The following is an 18,561-nucleotide window of genomic DNA, read 5'->3' as shown; positions in this document are numbered from 1 at the left end:
AAACTCGCTTTGGATGAAGGACACTATTTGACCAGGACTTACCGCCCCATAGAATCATTGCATTTTTTTGCACAGCATACTATTAGAGAAACTGCAATTTCACATTTCGCTGTGAGCATCATGCAAAAAATAAGTTTGCTGCATTTCAATGTGACACATATTTTAAACTCTGCCTACTCGAGCTGCATGATGGAATGTGTACACCAATTGCATGACGCTGAAAGATGGAGTGATCAGTACAGATTTTCGGAAAAAAAAAAAAACGAGACAGGTCCTTCGAGCAGACCTGCAAAGGATTCACTGAGAGACAGACTAGCTAGTTCCACATGGTGAAACGTAAAGATTTGGTGATAACTAATACAAACACTACCTTATATATCTCGGTAGTAGCACATGCATTTGTGGTAAAAATACTGGAATAGGTGGCGAGTCATTGTAACGAAAGAAAAATTTGGCTCAATAGCACATGCAGCTACTGAACGTATTGTACACTGGCATAAACATGGGACGGCATAGAACTTCCATATATCGAAGCTCATTCAATGATAACCTGTATTTGCAAGCTCGCTAAGATCAATTGAAATACAATAGATTCAGTGCATGCTGCAAAACCAAAACTAGAAAAACCTACTTAAAATACTGCTTAAAATGTAATAACATGAACATGGGAATCAAGCGATGGTTTCTATTAACACAGGGTAAAGACTAAGATTACTGACATCCTTCTAGAATATTTATGTACATACTGTTTTCTAAATCTAGGCTTTCCAAAAAAGAAAGATGCATTTTGAGCCACTCTACACAATACTACAGTAATGATGGTGAATGAATGTTATAAAATATAATACGTATAATGTGCAGTACAAGAAAAAGATGTGAAAATTGCAAATATTATGCCATACAAAGATAATATATAACCGAAGAGAGGTAAAAAAAATTTCTGTCTCGATGCACAAAAACGTTCGACCATCTCCCGCTAAAGAGAACCATGTGTAGATGCAAAGCAGCGGGTGCTAACGCTTGAGCCCGAAACATATGCAGCCTTTTTGACCGCGTTATCTTGGCACCGCTTCCCTCGGCGTTATTCTGGTCATGGCGTAAACGTCGTCAGAGACGGTAGCAAACCATATGAGGAGCACCAAGGCCAGCGTCAGCTCAGCGTTGCAGAGTGTGTCGAAGAAAATAAACCCGAGAATGCACTAGAGACATACAGCCAATAAAATTGGCTGTATGTCACAAACAAGTAAAAAAACACAGAAATATATAATTATCCTTATAATTATCGCCCCATCTCATTGACAAGTGTCCAGTGTAAAATTCTAGAACATGTGTTGTTTTCTCATCTTGCAAGGTTTCTTGATTCTAACTCATTTTTTTTTCGTGTGCACAACTTGGTTTTCGCAAAACATTTTCATGTGAGACACAGTTGCTAACCTTTACACATCAACTTCATGTCATTTTGGATCGTCGTTCACGTGCCGATTGCATTTTTCTAGATTTCGCTAAAGCTTTCGATTAGGTAAGCTATAAACTACTACTTTTCAAGCTTAGCAAAATAAACCTTGATCACAATCTTTTCGCCTGGTTAGAGCAGTTTCTTCTTAACCGTTCACAGTTTGTAACGTACAATGACCATGAATCTTCACTTAGTCCCGTTTTATCTGGTGTGCCCCAAGGTTCCGTTCTTGGTCCTCTTCTTTTTCTTATTTATATTATTGATTTGCCAGATTGTATTTCCTCTAACGTCCACCTATTTGCTGATGACTGTGTTATTTTTCACGAAATAAAGGATGTTAATGATACTAACATATTGCAAAATGATATCCCTGCCACATCCGATAGGTGCTTGAAGTGCAAATGGAACTTAACACTACTAAATGCAAGGTTTTTTATGTTTCGTAATCCACGCTTTCTTGCCCTGCTTACTATCTAAACAACACGCCGCTCAAAAACGTTACATCATATCGGTTCTCAGGTGTCAATATTTGTGATAATCTAACCTGGTCTTTGTATGTTGAGAATTTATTTAACAGCGCTAATCGTATGTTAGGCTACTTACGCTGCAACTTTCGTTTCGCACCGATCTCACTGAAAACACTGTTATACAAAACACTAGTTAGGTCAAAACTGGAATACCCAGCTTCAATTTGGGACCCCAGCTCTGAAACTCTAATTAAATCATTAGAACTAGTTCAGAACAACGCCGCTCATTTCATTCTTCACAATTACAGCAGAACAAATGATGTTGCATCCATGAAAAATTCCTTGCAATTACCTCATCTGGCTACCTGTCACAAACACAGTAAGCTTTCCTCCTTCCATAAAATTTATTACCACAACTCTATTCTACGCACAGCTCTCATTTCCCCACCTTCGTATGTTTCATCCTGCACTGACCACCCTCACAAAGTAGGCATTATGACGTGCCTCAATAATACTTGTTTTCAGTCATTCATTCCTCATACATCGAACCAATGAAACCATCTTCCCAGACCAATTGCTGGCATTCAAAATAATGAATGCTTCCGCACTGCATTATTAACAACGTAACAGATGTTAAGTGTATATGTTTAGTTGCTGTTGCTTTGTTGTATTGCTTCCCCCTACATGAACTCCCACTCCCCTCTGTAATGCCCTTGGCCTTGAGGGTAAAATATATATATATATTGGGCACATTCAAGCTACGAGACATTTCAATGATTTGCAAGATGAATGTGGAATAGGCTGACAAATAATAATTCTCGCAGTGTCATGTCATCACACAAAAGCTAGCAAATTAAGGTTAATTAAATTAATATACAAAGGCACTGCTCCCATAGCTGAATATTATTTTCATCAGACACAAACTACAAAATAATGGTTTCAGTTACTACTGGTCTAGAGTTGTTTTTTTTTTTTTTTTTTCGCCACCCACCTTGGCAGGCAGTGGGTTGAATTCCCAGTGCCTATGGTCACTCACGAATTTTTCTAATGGAGCGAGCGTTATCCCACAGCTTGGTAGCGTGGATATACTCCCACTTCAACAAAGCAGATTCTCGTTTACACACTCTTCTGCCACTACGCCTCCGATAAATTTATACCAAACTCCCCCATGAGTTGCCAAACCAAGTTACTTTCTTAATATTATGCGGCGACATTTTGCCTGCATTCAAATAACGTGCCCATCACCGCGCGCACAGGGACACACATGCGCGCCTTCTAGTGTTGGGCAGGGACGATGATGGCACGAGCACCCAGCTGGACCCGGCTGATGTGCGCCACGCGGTCGGGGCTTCTTTTGGAAAGGAAGAAGAAGGCAGCGGAAGCTTTGGTGTTCGACTGACACGTTCTACCACCATAGTCACTTTGAGTTGTGGGCACAGGTACGCCCTTATAATAAATACTTTTTTTATATACCCTTACCCTCCCCCCTCCCTGGGTCCTTGAACATCACTAGAATATCAAACCAATCGTTCACCTTCACCTTTAATCAACGAATCCTCTCCAGCTTGATACATCTGCCCCCTCTACAAGTTTCAAAATTTTACAGTTGAAGTGCAAAAGTTATATTTATTAAAATCTGAAAATTGCTAAAAATGTAGAAAATATATATGACACCTCAAATTTGCCAAAATAATCGTGTCCTGCCTACACTGATAGCTACAAAATGGTATGTGCAATTTAAATACAAATAGTGAGGAGAAACACCTCAACATCCAACCACAGTCACTACATCTCAAAGCTATGAGTGTTATTATAAAGGCACTGATAAACGTGATGCCCTGCAGGTTTGTTTTGAGCACTATTAGCCATAGTATTAAACCCACAACTCATTTTCAGTTATTCTGCTTGAATGCACAGCTTAAGCTATAATGAAATCAAGGCTTCGACAGATGCCCATCTGGTCGGGAGTTCTGGGTGCCACGTCATTTTATCTTTTATTCTATAATGGTCGGCATTTTTGCCTTTTTTTTTTAATTTAATCGATAATAAATAGCATGCACAACTCTGAACAAAATCACTATTTGCATGATGAAGGATGCAAAAAACCACATTGTGAGGGAAATAACATTTGAACTGAATGTCCGTACAATAAAGAAATATTAAATTAGTCTGAAATTCACCTGGTTCACAGCTAGAGCCATCCTTTGATATGGCACAGTGTCTTTGTTTTAGAGCAAGCTGAAGCAACCCTCTCACATTTTTTTCTTGCTCACTTTATGTATAGAGCTGACTCACACCCATCAGCTGCATAGCGGTTATGCGATGAGTATATTCATTCCTTTATTTCTTTTTTAATCCAAAAAGTGTCTACAAGCTACAGTATGTACTTAAAACAACTGGGTACATATTAGGGTTATGAAAAACATTTGTGACGAGACCGCAGGAATTGCACTATTGGAAACCTTTAATTTATATTCCGGACGAGTCTTGGAAGGGTTTGAAAAGAGGTCATAGATTTTGAATAGCTCACGATAAACACAATTATTTTTGCTAAATAATGTTGGATAGACAGGGAACGTAAAAATGTTAAATCCCAAACACTTTTTTTTAAAGAAAATATGTTTCAAAAGTGGTGATTTACCCTAAAGGAAGCCTTTTGATCACTCACTCTTCACAGCTTTTTGTTTGCATGATAACGGGACACATGTAACACGAAGCGTGGAAACTTGGGCAAGTTGGTAGGACGTAACTGAATATACTAACAGCGCAACTCAGAAGCACACCCCTTGTGGTGAACGATAACGAGAAAAGATTTTGAGGGAGCCTCTAGCTTGGTCACCGACCAAACTTCAAGATGTCGGTGGAAGAGCCTCTAAGAAGAATGCACAGCTGTGTGTCTAAAGAAAGGCTTTATCTAAGTATTTACAGCGTAACTACGGAAGCTTTTCTATCCTTGTTTTTTTGCTTCCGTAGTTATGCTCTAACTACTTCTCAGTTGCGCTGTTCGTACATCCAGTTACGTGTAACATGAGGTCGAGTTTTTATGAAAAGGATTCATTGACGTAGTCCCACGAAAAGAAACATGTGAGTGTGCACTTTAAGACCAGGTTTTAAAACCAGCAATGCACACAGTGGGTCTGCATAGAATCAAGGCATAGAAATGGGAAGTAAGTAACAGCTGCTGCACTTTCATGTGAGTGTGTGCGAGAATGTGTGTGGCTCCCCGTTTTCACGAGAATCATCAGGGGAGGCCCCTTACAGCTGAAAGAACTGGCCCACACTAAACCGCAAAGTCTAACTTTCCACGACCATGAAGAACTCCTCCGCCAGCCCAATGTTGTGGAAAACAGAGGTCATTCGACCCCATATAATGAAATTACACAGCACTTTTACCTCGGCAGGGGAGAGTTTCCCCTTCATAAGAGGGGCACTAAAGTCAACTATTAAGTCGATGTTGATTGTTGAAATGACGGTCCAGAAACCTCAAAGTGTTAGTTTTGTGCCAAGGAAGGGCCTATTTTTAAATAAAATCACATGTTAGTGCTCCGCATCGGGTCAGCGCACTTCAAGTTACCCGCCTCAAGAAACGGACCGATTGGACCGTCTCGCGTCACTGAAGCCATGCACAACGTAGCCCGGCTTTACTGTGCTAGAAACAGCAGACTGAAAGCAGTCCACAGCAGCAACAACGGCCAGTGATCAATTTCCCGCCATTGGCTTCGGAATTGCAGACGCTTTAGTTTCAACTGCACCCCGCTAGAAGGCACCACCTGTCCCGTGTAACCACGCAAAAAATTGAATTTTCGAACCACTCCCTCCATTCCCCACAGTAACCTCTGGTGATTATTTTTTTTCCATGAATCAAACAGAAACAAACAAGCAGCATTTTATTGCATCAATGCACAAAACCTTCTTTACTTAGCGCAGTTAAATCGATTACTAGTAATTAATTGTAGGCGGTCTGTCTGATATCATCGGGATCATATTGAAAATGTCCTACTGCGGCGCTTGTGTTCCTGTACTTTGACTTCTTGGCAAGTAGGGCACTGTTGGTGATAATATTGTCATTTTAGATGTTGTCATACATTGAGCTTTCACTTTGATGTAAATTGTTGTTTGACTTTAGTGTCCCTTTAACAAGTTAAATTGAGCATAGGCACTGACTCTCGGACTACTGCAGGTAGGTTAAAATCCCAGCTCGGCTTTATTGCATAAAACTTATCCAACACCCCAATAGCTCCTGCAGGCACTACAACGAATTCGCTAACCTAGACCACATACTCTGGCATTGTCCTTAGTTACAGCGCACGAACCAATCCAACGGAGACAAGTGACTATCCGCTATCCAGTTGGGGATCAACTGTGGGCTGTCCAGAGGGCCCACGATGCAGTGGTCGGGCTTGGCCTGATTGTCTCAATGTGATAGCGGCTTTCTGCACGTGGAGTCATGCACTTCAAGACTTACAATAACGCTTCGCATCCATCCATGTGCTTTCATGTGAACTACTTTACAACCTTTGCCCACCAACATCATCCGATTATGAAATTACACTGCAATTACTCAGTGAATGTGACAAACGAGTTCCCTTCTCACAATGCATAAATAATATGAATAATGACATAAGTCGGTCGGGGCCTACCCTGGAAGTAGTGCAACATGGGTGACATGAAGGAAATTTCAAGGGGGTAGGGCTACCTATGTAGTAAGGGTAACACAAACGATCAGTTTATAAGACGAAAAAAATAAGAATTAAGATGAGCTGAAGTTGTAAAGGCATGCTAGCAGTTTAAATGTGAACAAACAGTGAAGCATTGTCTAGAAATAATAGTGCACAGACATTTGAAATTACGAAGAGAAATTCCATACACTGTGCTATAAAATGAGATACATTGCCGAGATAGTTGGAGCACACATGAACTAAAACATTAGAATTTCGGAAATATATGTAACATCTGATTTCAAAGTGTGTTTGCCCGGACAGCAATACCTTAGGATTTTCTCAATAAGAGAGTTAGGCAACAAAAAGTACACTTTTAAGTCAGCAAATTAAATGGCGATTAGCAGAAGCTGCCTTAAAACGAGTGCTACTTAAGTGGATTGCCATTAGTATGAAATTCACGGGAACCACATTTTTTTAATTAAGCGAACTTCCAATTAAGCAAAATGGGACAATTCTGTTTGGTGTTGCATAAAGTGTTGACAGACATGCAGGAGTCAGTGTTGCCAGACTGCTGCCAAATTTAGCAAGAAACTTTGCCTTTGTAGTTGTGCCTTCTTTGTGAGGTCTTTGCATCGTCCGCGCGCAAAAGGCACAAAAACTGCACTTTCATTGCTTGAAACCTGAGAGTTATCAAAGTAGTCTGTCATTTTTCTTGCCGAGCCTGGCTGCGACTAGCAAATTTCCCAGGTACTGCACATATCGAAGGGCTTCTTCAGCATTGTCTTTAACAAAACATAAGAACCGCAGCGCAAGAGCAAGACCCCCACCAACATTGGTAGCCCTTGGTGGCGATTCGTCCCTATGTCGTCGTCCACTAGCCGAACCAGCTGCACAATTTTTCTGTTCGTTAGCGGACCGCATTTAGCGACGTTGCTATCCACAGTAACAATTTTTTTTCAAAACGGGCGTCACTAAGAACAGCCCCAAAACTACTGTCGTCGAGTTCACCTGTTCGCACTTGATGAAATCCGAGGCCGTACTTTCGTGCTATTTCTAGGTTGGCGGTGCCTCCCGGGTCAACCTCGTTCAAGATGTTCGACTTTAGTCGCCAGGTCAAGCGTTCGGTAGAAGCCGCGAGTTGCCATCAAATGTAGCCACCACAACACTCAACATCAGCGTTGCGGAAACACGTGCGGAATCAACCCACAGTGCGTTGGCGGGCTAGTCGGTTTATCATGCCATGTTTGAAAGGTCGTGGTTCGAACAGCGCAACTGGACACGGACGAAGCGGAACACACAAACACACAGCACTGTGTGTGTGTGTGTGTTTTAGCATTCTTTTCCGCCAGCGTGCTGTCGCGCTGTTTTAACTCCATGTCAAACCCAGTACGCGGTTGAAACAGGGAACACCTAATACTAAACAAGTTGTGGCTGAAGCACCCGACGTACCACAACAAAAAATCTAGTTAGCCGGTGCGATCTTTACGAAGCTTTGCTCCGGCTTCCGGCGTTGACTAAACCACATTGCCGCTGCACCGACTGTGGCGTTGCGGGCAGTGGCGATGGCGACAACAGCGTAGTCAGACAGTTGTTTTGGCACACAAAAATCCCCAATTTCATTTAAAAGTTACAATCGCCTCAAGGCCCTCGACTGAAAAACTTCTAATTTAAAGACACTACGGGCTTTTAACTATAAATTACTGAACATTCTTTCCTAAAGGCATGCATGCAAAAATGATAGGACCACTTGTTAGATTCTAATTAACCGAAAATTCCAATTAAGCAACGAATCATCGGGAGTCCGCTCTATCATTTTAATTTAGGCATCACAGAACCGTGGCTCACCATTGATATATATGGTGAAGAGAGCCACTATCGAGGCCACGATCGTGGGTGAGTAGGTGGTGTGGCCATTTTTTTTCTAAAATCTGGTCTAAACCATTGTGTAAATAGGTCTATGACTGAACTAGAGTCAGTTTGGTGTGAAGTGAAGTCTATCTTGAAAAGAGATCACTGACAAGCATATCGCGCCATATTGCACTTCAGGTTCAGCTACTTCTATCTGGCCAGAATGCATTTTTACACATGCACATAGAGTTTCATTATTGTATGAAACCCTATGTAAGCAGAACTTCTTCCAAGGAAGTTCTGTACTATATCTTCTATAGAACCTCCTTGGTTTATTCTGACCTATGGCTCATGGGTAACTTCAATGCTTCTGACATATCATGGCAGTCAACTGCGACTAGCAATAAGATACAATTCCTGTTAGTTGATAATTCCCCAACCAATTCTTTCTTAGTCGATGCTCACAAACGCACACCAGCGTGTTGATGATGAGTATGTACAAATGAGTAGATGGAGTACATAAATAATGCTCACACTACTTTTCCCCCTCTGCGCACGAGCGACTGACGTACGAAGGTGGCTTAGGCAGGCTTCTCCACATATGCCATCATACTGTGCCAGCTTCACATGTTCACATTGGAGGTGTTTATATATATTTACGTCAGGACGGGGGGCGTTTGTAAGGCCTGTCTCCCGTTCCCCGCCTCCCTTGACCCCAGCAAGGACAACCATAAAGCTTTAAGGCAAAAGCTCTTAATGGCTCGATCATACTCGCGGCATCCGCCCGTTGATTCATCAGTACCCTGAAACGGTACCAGCTGTGGCGTCTTCCCTTCAAACTATCTCGGCAAACGTGATGGCAAAACGGCGCTTATCAGCTATGCCACCACAGCTGTGGCCTCTCCCTTTCACACTGACTTCGCAATCACGTGATACCCCTCTGATATTCACCCCGATATTGAGCTACAGATATGGCTACAGGTAACCGCACCGTCACCGCGCTAGTGTGGATAGGCGGCGCCCATACAAATGTACGCAGCGGCGCTTTTTTGAGAGCGGCGTGAGCCGATTGTCAGCAAATAAGAAGCGTTGACTGCAGCCTACTCGTAGTAAATACGTCGCCCATTGCCGAATGGATGCACACTTGAAGGTCTCCGAACGTTACTATTAGTTGTGAGAGAAACACAATCTGCCATTGAAAGCGATGTTCCCGCTTGCCGACTTTCAGCGTGATCGCATTACGTCACCTTTCTTGTAGATTAGGTGTTCAGCTTGTGTCCCGTATAGTGCGACTGGAGTTCACTCTTTGCTTCATGCATGCTGGTTTTATATACTGTTAAAAAAGAAAAGCGAAAGAGAGATATAGAAGGAAAGAAGTCGCGTATTCTTTGGGGATGAGTTAAAATAATCTCGAATACGCATCCACATTTTTCTTAATCACTTTGTTATGCAATGAACATAGGACAGTTGATAAGTTTATACAGGAAAGCTAAGTGCATGGCTGACAGCGCTTTAACACGCTCTAGTGATCATCGTGCGCACACTGTTTGCCTTCAGGTGGGGAGGGGGGGAAGCGAAGGTTTGTCGCAGCGTCCTCCTCCCTATTGTCATTTTATAAGTCTAATTCGGCGCCCCTCCCCTTAGGTGACATTATGGCGCCCCCGCCCGGCACCTCATGCACACGCCTATGGCTCCAATGACAGTATAAAGTCCAGTTGTTTCATCAGTATATCAACATTAGTATGTCCATCAGGTAAGACCTGAGAAGTTCCAGAAAGCATGCGGGGCATTGTGTAGGCTTCGGGGTTTTCTTCCATCAAAAATACGGCTACTGTTGTATAATACAATATTTATCTCTCATGCTAATTATTGTAATTTAGTATGGGGAACTACGTCAAAGAAGGATTGCAGGACATTATTTATGCTACAAAAAAAAAGACATTACGGCATGTTGCGTGTGTTCCTTATGACAGCCATACAAGTCCATTATTTGCTCAGTTTAATGTTCTCCCATTTCGTTACCATTATGAGTTTAACCTTGCCATGAAGTATAAAGAAAGCGTTAACCGAGGCCATGGTGCACTTATTCATCTTTGTAAGTTAAACAAACCCCATCAACTCAATTATGACATCAGAGAGCGTGAAACTTGGGCTGTCCCCTTTTCGCGAACCAATCATGGAAGAGACCGGCTACTGTACCGTATATCATTACTGCTTAACGATCTTGAGGGGGAAAGCATTATTTTAAATACTACTTCACGTCGAATGTTAAAGCAGAATTTTCTTAGCCGTGCGGCTTTGTGTGAGTAATTTTATGCCACATATGTGCTTGCTTTTCCTTTCTTGTTTCTTAGGTATGGTATATCTTTTATGTTTGTGGTGTGTGTGAAAGCCTTCCTACATGCTCTTATGTTCTTGAAAATCTGTGTGGTTTCACCATGATGCATATTTTCTACGACTGTGTTTGTGAACGTTGGGGACTGTTCACTAAACAAAAAGTGTCTTCTGTGTAAGGAAAAAAGGAAACTTTTGTTGAGCTTTCAATTTGCAACACACATTTCAATGTTTTATTAGTTTGATTATTTTTTTCTCGAAAGATAATCTGCATATCGATGCATATCAGTTTTTGAGTACGTGTGTTGTCTCCTGCCAAATTCTGTAGGGGCAGGGGCCTTCGTCAAGCTGCTATGATAGCGGCTTTTTGCTCCTGTCCTAGTATTTGTTGTAAATGAATGCTGAAATAAAGAATGAGATTTAGAAAACTGTAGCAGGTACAAAAAATATCTCATTTAGCTTGTTTCAAACCAATCAAATGCAGCAGACCAAAACCATCTCTCCATCTAGTGACTTCACTAACTCAAAAACATTATGAAAAATACAATAGGGCAAACAAGCAAACATTATCTGTGACGCATGTTCAATTACACTTCTTGGATATTCTGTAGTAATAATGTAAGTGTATTTAAAACCACAGATACTGCTGTTAAAGCCAGCCTGAACACTCATCGTACACTTACAGAAGCTTTCACTGGTATCAGCTAGACTTGCGCAACAATTCGCTTACAATCAGCTATATTTTTTTAGCAGTTTTGTAACTCAGTGACATACTTTTTAAATGCGAATGTATTTGTTAGTAAGACAATGTCAGGCGTCCGTCGGGATCTGTCCAACCCCCTCTCCCCTAGCAACAGCTGCGAGCTCTCGCGCCCCTAGCAATCGGAGCCCCCACCTCCTTGACTTGAACGTGACTTGCCACTGCCTCAAAGAAGTGCGTTTGAAATGCGTTTGTAGTGTTTGTGTTGCGACCGTTTGTCTAGCATTTTAGGTGCGAAGCTCCTTATAGCAGCACTCGTTCGTCCCTCATAGCCGTTGTAGTATGTAACAAATATAACATTTTGACCTCCAAAGTGGTGCCGGTGAGAGATTTCTTCTGTGCGTTGTTGAACAATAAAAAATAGTGCTCAATGTACATGCCAATGACTGCTAATGGGGAAAGAAAGACAGGAGCATTCGGCTTTTAGTTAACGCGCACGCTGTGATCCCCATTAACAGCCATTGGCATGTACTTTGAGCACTATCTGACAAGAAAGGGTTGCTACATTATACTCGCTGGGCGTAACCTCCTTGGTTTTAAAAAGGTTTAGCGAAAGTTGGGCCGCAGTGCCATGAATACAGCGAACTAGTATATACCATCAACTCGAGGTGGTTAAAGGTGGGAAGTACACCCGAAGCGCAAGCCGTAAGAAAGTGTGTGTCTGCCACTTCTCGTTCAGTCCTTGGAATGTCCGCTGGATGGCGGTGCTTCTATTATGGGAAATATATGATGAATATATGGCTCGCTAAACCTTTCTAAACCCAAGGAGGTTACGCCCAGCGAGTATAATGGAGCAACTCTTTCTTGTCAGATAGCACTCAATGTACATGCCAATGGCTGCTAATGGGTAATGGGAGACAGGTGCATTTGGCTTTTAGTTAACACGCATGCTGTGAATTTTTAATTGTTCAACAACGCACAGGAGAAATCTCCCACCGGCACCACCTTGCAGGTCAACGTAAGACTGGTTGCGCACTACGACGAGGGACGAACGGGTGCCGCCTTAAGGAGCTTCACCTTAAAAAAGAAAAGCAGAACGTCATTGCATTAGGGGCCACTCCAAAGCCAACGTCTCCTAGAAAAATATATGCCTGGAACGTTGCTCTTTTCAATTGGGAGCCTCCTGTCAGCATTCGATCCCGGAGGCCATGCTTCCTGCCTTGTGTTGCGACTGGCCGCCGCGTGAGAACGCTCGCCTCAGTACCGCTCAGTCACGTGACATCACTGCTGCTCGAAGGCAACTGTGAGAGCATTGCTGTGTTCGCAGGGAGCGGCATTCGGAGACGCTCGCCTTCGTACCGAAGGAGAAGGAAAATATCAGAGGGTAGGGCAGCGCATTCGCGGCTCACGTTCCAGGCATAAATTTTTTAGGAGGCGTTGGCCAAGCGCGCGCAGTGAAGGCCCGCGCGCAAGGCGTCGAAAACAAAAAGGAAAAAATGCGGACAAAAAACGCGGGCGCCGGTAGGGTGGTGCAAAAGGGGCACTTGCCCCCCTCAAGCCTCCCTAGCACTTGCCCCCCTCAAGCCTCTCTAGCACTTGCCCGCACCCAGTCCCCCTTCCAAAGCCGCGATGCAACATTGCTTTGAACACCCCACGAGAAAATGCTGCCGATGACCATGCGCCGAAACCGCGGAAAGCTACTCGGTAAAGCATCGTTCATATGCAGTGTGGCCCCACGTATATGGCGCAAAAGCATTGGCACTTACAAAACGAAAGTTTTTTTTTTTTTTTTTTTGAAGGGGGGCACATCCGCGCCTGCGCCCGTGGCGGCAACGCCGGGTCGTGGGGTGCAGGCCCACCTGTGCCCGCCTCGCGCTTGCTCTCACCTGGTTGTACGCCGCCACAACTTCGCGCACCCGCGGGAGATGCATGCTTGTATCAAAACGACGAAACCCGGGGTGAAACTCCCGATTGGCCGAGGGAAAAATTCGTTATATCAAGGTTGTCTCCCGCTGCTACTTAGTTACACAGAGGTCGCAAATACATAAGCATCTACAGACAAACGGCGAGGAACAGGAAAACTTCGTTACATCGAGGAATTCTTTATATGGAAGTTTATCGTAAACAGGTCTAACTGTATATGAATGCTTAAAGAAAGTAATCAGAATGCGAAGTATTTGTTTTTTATCATTGTAAAGGCACGTTCGCACCGAGTGCAGATCCGGAAAGCGTACGCGGATTATCCGCAAAAGCGGAAAATCCGCGGCCGCTTTGGCCACAGCCTATCAGCGCCCGACGCGCTTGCGCAGTTTCGCGTAGTGTCGCGAGATGGCAACACGTTCCCCGTGGATTGATGGAATGCCTCGTGCCCGCGGCAGAGTGGGGAGAAGGCAACGCGATCGGTCTGAACAGCCGCGCGCGCTCGCTGCTTCCCCGTTTCGAAAATCCGCTAGCCCGCTTGCGTGCACGGTGTGCACGCGCCATAAGGCCAACTAAAGTATTTGTTTCATCATCGCTGGCCAACTAAACCGTGCAGCAACGGCTTGGTAAAACCGACGATATAGGTTATTGATATGAAAGATGTCGGAATGAAAATTTGATGCTGAATGTTATTGATGCTAGATCAGTGTGACACTTTCTTCAGCTTTTTGCAGAGCTTATCAGATTTATCTGCCTTGTGCCAAAGCTAGTGAGGTGTCCTATTACTAAAAGGGCATGCACACACTAAGAATCATTGATTAAATACAATACTGTGAATAACCATTTAGTAAATGCTGGCCTGCTTTACAAAGTGGGCATATAAGGTGTGATTTCAGTGTTCTGCCTGATGATAATGAACAATGACAGGCAGAAATCTTTTGGCATAGCTAAAATGGGAACAAAAGCACATTCTAAGAATTTATCATTAGCAGCAAGACTTCACTATAAGCAATATACTCTAGGCGAAATCTGATGAGGATGCCTGGGGTTTAACATCCCAAAACCACCATATGATTATGAGCGACGCCGTAGTGGAGGGCTCCGGAAATTTCGACCACCTGGGGTTTTTCACCATGCACCCAAATCTTAGAACACGGGCCCTACAGAATTTTTGCCTCTATCGAAATTGCAGCCGCCGTAGCCGGGATTCAATCCTGCGACCTGCGGGCTAGCAGCCGAGTACCTTAGCCACTAAATTGCCGCAACGGGGGCTCTAGGCAAAATCACTGCAACCTAATATCAAATGTACAACCATTTCTACATTGACAAACTTGCAGAAAAAAACAAAAATTTGGCACAAACACACCAGTCAGACCTCAATTAGACATTTATCTCTGTGTTCCTAGTTATTATATAACATGCAACTGCTAAAACATCATCAGAGCTCAGCTTTATAATCACCTAAAGGCACTTGAGAAATTTCGATTACCTTTGAGAGATTTGTCTCTCAACAATATGCAATAAGAAACTCACTTGCTGAGGCATTTAAAGTGCAATGATAATAATAATAATAATATTAATAATGATATTTTGGGTGTAATGTCCCAACAGCAATAAATGGTCCTGACAGATGCCGTAGTAAAAGACTCCGGAAACTTTGACCATCTGGTGTTTTTTAAGTGCACTGACATTGTACAGTCGACGGGCTTTTATCGTTTCGACTCCATGGAAATAAGACTGCCATAGCCTGGATGTGCAAGGAATCTACACTCAAATCCACACAAAATTGTATCTTGAGAGAAACTAAGCTTGTTATATCCGAAAATTCGTTATTAAGTTTATTCCCAACACTATATTGCAAGACTAGTTTTCATTTACTTCATTATAAAAGACATTTTGTTAGAATCGTGTTCATAATATTGAGGTTTAAGTGTAGCTTTAAAACAAATTACTCCCGACGTGTATGGAAATCTGGAAGTGATAAACTTTTCTAATGTCTAAAATGCATCACACTCATACCTTGGGCCTACTTTAGAATCTGACCGTTTTCTTTTCATAATAGCAGACTCAATCCAATTCATCCTTGCCTATTCGCTGTTCTAAAGTGCTGTCTATCAAATGGTTAAAAATGTGAATTTTGCCCCTGTGGTACCCTGGTTCGATGCTCACCTGCTTCAAGTACACCACCACTTCCATTACTGCTTTGTTAAAAGCACTAAATACTCTGACAAATGAGCAGGCTGAACAGAACATTATCAGAGGACTGAGAAGGAATTCTTTATTGAGATCAAAAACATTCATTATTATAAAATGCTTGTCCGCGATTTTGTGAACTACTACACTCAAGTGTCATGACACAACACCTGACGAGTGACATCTCTGACGAGTTTACACATATTATACAGAATCTGGAGCTTCCCATTTTTTTTTTCAAATGAGTAAAGGAGGGATTGAAAATACTCATCATTTTTAATACATTAGGATCAAAATAAGAAACTGTCCTAAATAGGATTGCTTAAACATTGCCATTAAAATATAAGAAAACAAATTCACTTTGGAAGGTAGCAGCATACTTTAAAAATCCAAACATCTTTGCATCACACTTTCAATTTTGCCACAGCTGAATAAAAAAAAAATACTGCACAAGCACTGTGTGACAACTCAACACATAGGTCACACGAAATAAGATGTGCCAGAAAGTAGTCTGTGCAAGAGAAGATGAAAAGATGAAGAAAAAAATATACACGAAATGCTTACAAAAATTAAAATAGCATTGCAGTTTCTGGCGGAGTAAAATAGAAGCACATCATTATGCATATCACAAAAGAATTGTTCATTATTAAGTATTAGCAGAGTATACACATTCTTTATTGATTCTTTTATATTGCTTCAATTAAGGCACAATAAAACAGTATCAAATGTAACTTAGTCAACAGCACAATCAGAGTAATCATGATATGAATGCTTACAAATTGATTCGAACAAAAAATAAGAGCTCCTGTCATAGCTTGATATTCAAAACAGTGAAAGAGGATACTATATAACTCCACGACTTCCCTGTCCCTGCAAAGAAAGACGCTTTGCTCTATGGCTTCTCGCTGTCATGCAGCACACAATATTAAAATAAGGGTCAGCTAAAGGCAAGGCAGGCACCAGCAACAACTGGCACTAGCAAGCTTTACATTACTGTTTCAACCACCCTTTGTAGAAGCAGAAAAACTGTTATACTGAACTAGTGAGTAAAAAACATGCTTTCTTTTGCGAAGGTCAAGACACACTTATCGGACAATGCGATAAAACAATACTTTGTTACACTGAGAACACCAATACAATGAAGCCTGCTTTAAAGAAACCTAACAGCAATCTTATACTGATGGTACAAGAAACAACTCCGTTAATTGATAAACTTGCAGGAAAGAATACTTGGCGCACACCGCAGAGGCCAGACCTCAATTGCACGCCTGTCCGATTTTTCTATTAATGAGAACAGGTACATGGGAGGAATTTATTTTCAGGTGACCTACAATTAAGACAAGTCAAACCTCTGTCACCAGAGTACAGCTATAGGTGCAATTAAAACTTTTTATTACCACAGATTCATTTTAAGCCATTTGTTGTAACAACAAGAATTGCTAATGCACGTAAAAACCACTTTATACACTTTGGATGTCATTTCAATCACGGAAATTCAAACAATCAACCTGCCCCTGCTTCTGCAAATACAAATTCTCAGACCTTTTAGGGTTTTTTTTTTTTCTGAGTCATTTAGGGTCTTCATGGTTAGGATTTCATGTTTTTAGGGGTTTCTTAGGGTCTCAACGATTATGGGACACATGTATATTCATGTTGTCTTTCCTAGAAAAGGATGCATTATGGTGAACATAGGAAAAAAGACACTCAGCAATGTGCGTTAGCATGTGGCACATGAGGCTCCCTTTGCTTGCAAAAAATTGTGTCACAGAGCACTCGTGAAAAGGGATACTCTCCAGTGCACGAGGGTTGCACATGAATTGTGAGCTAGAATCTATGAGAGAATGCTGTTGGACACAAACAGCAGTCTATGGGCACTGTCCAGTATGAATGCAAAGGTGTCTGTATTTTCATCTTCACCTTGGTCACGCAGGAGCACTGCTGGCAAGAATGCAGTTAGACGCAAGTGACTTGTACTCTTCCAGGGAGACAGAAGACCAACAAAGCAACAAGTAGAACCGGAACCAATGAAAGCACTCACTACATGACGCTTATTACGAGCTGGCAGCTGACCAATAATCCCTTGCAAACTACCAGAAGGCATCAAGTCTGCCAGGACGACACCCTCGCTATGAATGAAATCTAAATTCAAAACAACAGAAACTCACTGCATGACACTTATTACAAGCTCGCAGCTGACCAATTATCCCTTGCAAACATCCCAGAAGGCATCAAGTCTAATAAAGAAATAAAGTCTATATTCAGAACAACGGAAACTCTCTGCATGACATTACAAGTTGGCAGCTGACCAATGATCCCTTGCAAACTACCAGAAGGCATCAAGTCTGCCAGGACGAAACCCTTGTTATGAATGAAGGAATGAAGTCTAAATTCAGAACAATGAAAACTCACTGCATGACACTTATTACAAGCTGGCAGCTGACCAATAATCCCTTGCGGACATCCCAGAAGGCATCAAGTCTAATAAAGGAGTAATGTCTAAATTCAGAATAACGGAAACTCGGTGCATGACATTACTACGAGTTGGCAGCTGAACAATGATCCCTTCCAGATTATCAGAACGCGTCAAGTCTGCCAGGACGAGACCCTCGCTACGAATGAAGTTTAAATTCAAAGGCTTGTGTTCTTTGTTGTCCGCAAATGAGCTTTGCAGTAAGTCCAAAATAAAGAAATCAAAATGCCGCAGTATTCTTCTCCTTGGGTTCATTCAAGATATGAGACATTCGAATGATTCGCAAATAAATGTGGAAAAAGGCTTAGTAACAAATTCCCCATAATTCATAACTTACAAGTTATAATTATCCAGTATTATGATATCAAGGCAAACAAATCGAGGTCAACAAAAGCAAAAGCACTTCCACCATAGCTCTATATGTAGATTATCCAGACACTGAATTAGAAAATTGCCAATTTTAGTTCAATCAGCAGTGAGTTTTTCTTTTCATACTTTTCGGGAAAAAACAA

The 18,561-nt window shown here is 42.1% G+C and overlaps 1 protein-coding gene and 1 long non-coding RNA gene across 2 annotated transcripts in view; one reads left to right on the top strand and one right to left on the bottom strand.

The window, feature by feature from the left end:
- Nucleotides 1–7,725, bottom strand: part of LOC142772253 (uncharacterized) — a gene marked incomplete at its 5' end in the record, with an annotated part of 31,320 nt that extends 23,595 nt beyond the window's left edge. Inside the window, one exon of the mRNA XM_075874447.1 lies at nucleotides 7,593–7,725. Coding sequence (XP_075730562.1) covers nucleotides 7,593–7,725 — 133 coding nt within the window. The remainder of the gene's footprint in view (nucleotides 1–7,592) is intronic.
- A 694-nt stretch (nucleotides 7,726–8,419) lies between these two features.
- LOC142771723 (uncharacterized) lies at nucleotides 8,420–17,891 on the top strand. Its single transcript, XR_012886106.1, has 3 exons — nucleotides 8,420–8,477; nucleotides 10,077–10,185; nucleotides 17,510–17,891. It is a non-coding gene; the product is annotated as an uncharacterized LOC142771723 (long non-coding RNA).
- The last annotated feature ends 670 nt before the right edge of the window (nucleotides 17,892–18,561 follow it).

The sequence above is a fragment of the Rhipicephalus microplus genome, chromosome 9 (assembly GCF_043290135.1).
Source record: "Rhipicephalus microplus isolate Deutch F79 chromosome 9, USDA_Rmic, whole genome shotgun sequence".
NCBI lineage: Eukaryota > Metazoa > Arthropoda > Arachnida > Ixodida > Ixodidae > Rhipicephalus > Rhipicephalus microplus.
Note: the sequence above shows the minus strand (reverse complement) of the source record. Positions and strands in the feature narration are given on the sequence as shown.